Source organism: Protopterus annectens, chromosome 9.part0 (assembly GCF_019279795.1).
Source record: "Protopterus annectens isolate FY-2018-M chromosome 9.part0, PAN1.0, whole genome shotgun sequence".
NCBI classification, from domain to species: domain Eukaryota; kingdom Metazoa; phylum Chordata; order Ceratodontiformes; family Protopteridae; genus Protopterus; species Protopterus annectens.
In genome coordinates this window covers 865,762,722-865,764,941 of record NC_056743.1, presented here as the reverse complement: position 1 = coordinate 865,764,941, position 2,220 = coordinate 865,762,722, and the positions used below count along the sequence as shown (strand labels likewise).

Below are 2,220 nucleotides of genomic sequence, written 5' to 3'. Positions count from 1 at the left end.
ATTTCTCTCCTTCGGAAGCTCATATACCTTAGGGGTGAGCCAAGGCTTCTGGTTAGCTCTAATAGTGATACTCTTGGTATTTGTTACCCCATCAACACAGTTTGAAATGGATGCCATCGCTACCTCAGTGTATTCATCACTGTTCAGATACTGATTTACTGTGGCTGCCTCCCTGAACATATCCTAGTTGGTTCTTTCAAAGCAGTCTTGAAGGGCCTCCATAGACCCCTTGGGCCATACTCTGATTTGTTTCTTTGTAGGTTTCTTTCTAACCAGTGCAGGTTTGTAAGCTGGTGATAGTAAGACGGTATAATGCTCAGAGTTTCCCATTTGTGGAAGTTGCACTGCCTTATAAGCTTTCCTACCGTCTCATGGTGCCTCTGTGGTTACACCCGAGTACGCTGTGAGACGATAGTAACTGCATGGTGTTATACCCGAATGCCTTCTCCTAGCGCACATAACTTTGCACTTCAATTATAACTCGGACGTTGAAAATTAAGTTGAAAAAGTAACTGAACTTTGATAGTTACCTTGTCAGCTTAATTTTCAGCATGGAGTTGCATAGTGTTCATATTGCAGTTTTCGGAGAAAATTGGCTTGCAATTCACTCTGTATTTGCTTCTCTATAGCAAGCCGATTTTCTATGCATTTATTGAAGCGAGTGGTGCAGCAGCCTGATGAAAGGGATACATGATCCGTTAAGGCGGAGGTGAAGCAGTACGGAGACAGCTAGACATAGTATCAGTGGTGCAGCAACTGCTTCTTTTTGATACTGTTTTTTGCGATCATTCTTGATTTCCCCAGTCAACAAGTGCCGCTTCTACAGTACAGTAAATATGGCAACTCTGCTGCAGAAAATAGGGTTGATACGCCTGCACGAAAGAGATACGGATGATCCTAAGCATCATCATCATCATCAAGGGTCGCTGAAGGGAAACAGAGGGCATCAGAAGAGCAACAATAAATATAACAGCCCAGGCACAGACAACACAAACATCATCCACCAGGGCGACAAGAACAAGAAAAGTGGCGATTCCCAAAAAGACAAGCAATCCAACAAGGAGAAACATTCGAACGTCAAGGAAAGTAAGGAAAGGCAGCAAGGTGGCAATAAGACAGGCAGCTCATCTACCGCTGTGCAGCAGCTGTCCACGGTGTCGCAGCAGCATTCACTTATCCCCGTCAGGCAGAACTGCGGTCAAGTGAGGACAAAAAGGCTGATGAAGGAGTTGCAGGACATTAAGAAGCTTACGGATCAGTTCATCATGGTGGAACTGGTGGAAGACAACCTATACGAGTGGAATGTCAAGTTACACCAAGTAGACAAGGAGTCTGCACTTTGGCAGGACATGAAGGAAACCAGTACAGAGTTCATCCTGCTCAACCTGTCCTTCCCGGACAATTTCCCATTTTCGCCGCCTTTTGTAAGAGTGCTGAGCCCCCGCCTAGAGAATAGCTATGTGCTGGATGGAGGGGCCATATGCATGGAGCTTCTCACGCCGCGTGGCTGGTCCAGTGCATACACAGTGGAAGCAGTCATGAGGCAGTTTGCCGCCAGTTTGGTAAAAGGACAGGTAAGGGTGACATCTTGTTAACAACCACTGAAGGCGAACTAATTCCTTTCACTGTACCCTGTATCGAAGAACAGTTCTTCGTTTTGTTTCATAAAAGTCTGTTTCACGCTTAAAGGGTTCGTCACACATCTGTTTTTTAATTTATTTAAGCAAAAATGAAGGGAAGGTAATACTACTTAATGTGATTGTTTAGCGAATAACTTCAAAACAAGGTGATATCCCTAGTTGAAGTTGTGAGGGACAGCTGCACTGCACATTTTGAAAATATATTTTATATTTTGAGAAAAGCGTTACGGGAAGCAGGCAGGTGTATGTGTGTGTGCCTGTGTGTGAAACAATAAGGGACAACAAATTTCAGTGGAATCGGGGACACATATGAACACTTTTAACATATTGTTACTATTAACTTGAGACATTGACAGATTAAGAGAATGTGAATTTAATATGCATTTTCTGAAGCAAAAGAAGTTTATTACTCTAATCGTTGTCATTAAGTAGAATTCACTAACTTTTCTCCAAAACTAACCAGTTTTAAGAGGGATTAAGTGGGGCAGAGTGAACATTTCAGTGGAAATCAGGGACAGTTGAAAAGTGTTTTGCTTGTGTGTGTATGCAGGTATGTGTACTGGACCTTAAATCCACACTA

At 43.1% G+C, this 2,220-nt stretch overlaps 1 protein-coding gene across 1 annotated transcript; it reads left to right on the top strand.

Moving 5' to 3' along the window:
• Positions 1–836: 836 nt before the first annotated feature.
• On the top strand, positions 837–1,595 carry LOC122810602 (ubiquitin-conjugating enzyme E2Q-like protein CG4502). Its single transcript, XM_044082178.1, has one exon. The coding sequence runs from the start codon at positions 837–839 to the stop codon at positions 1,593–1,595; it is 759 nt and encodes a 252-aa protein (XP_043938113.1).
• Positions 1,596–2,220: the final 625 nt, after the last annotated feature.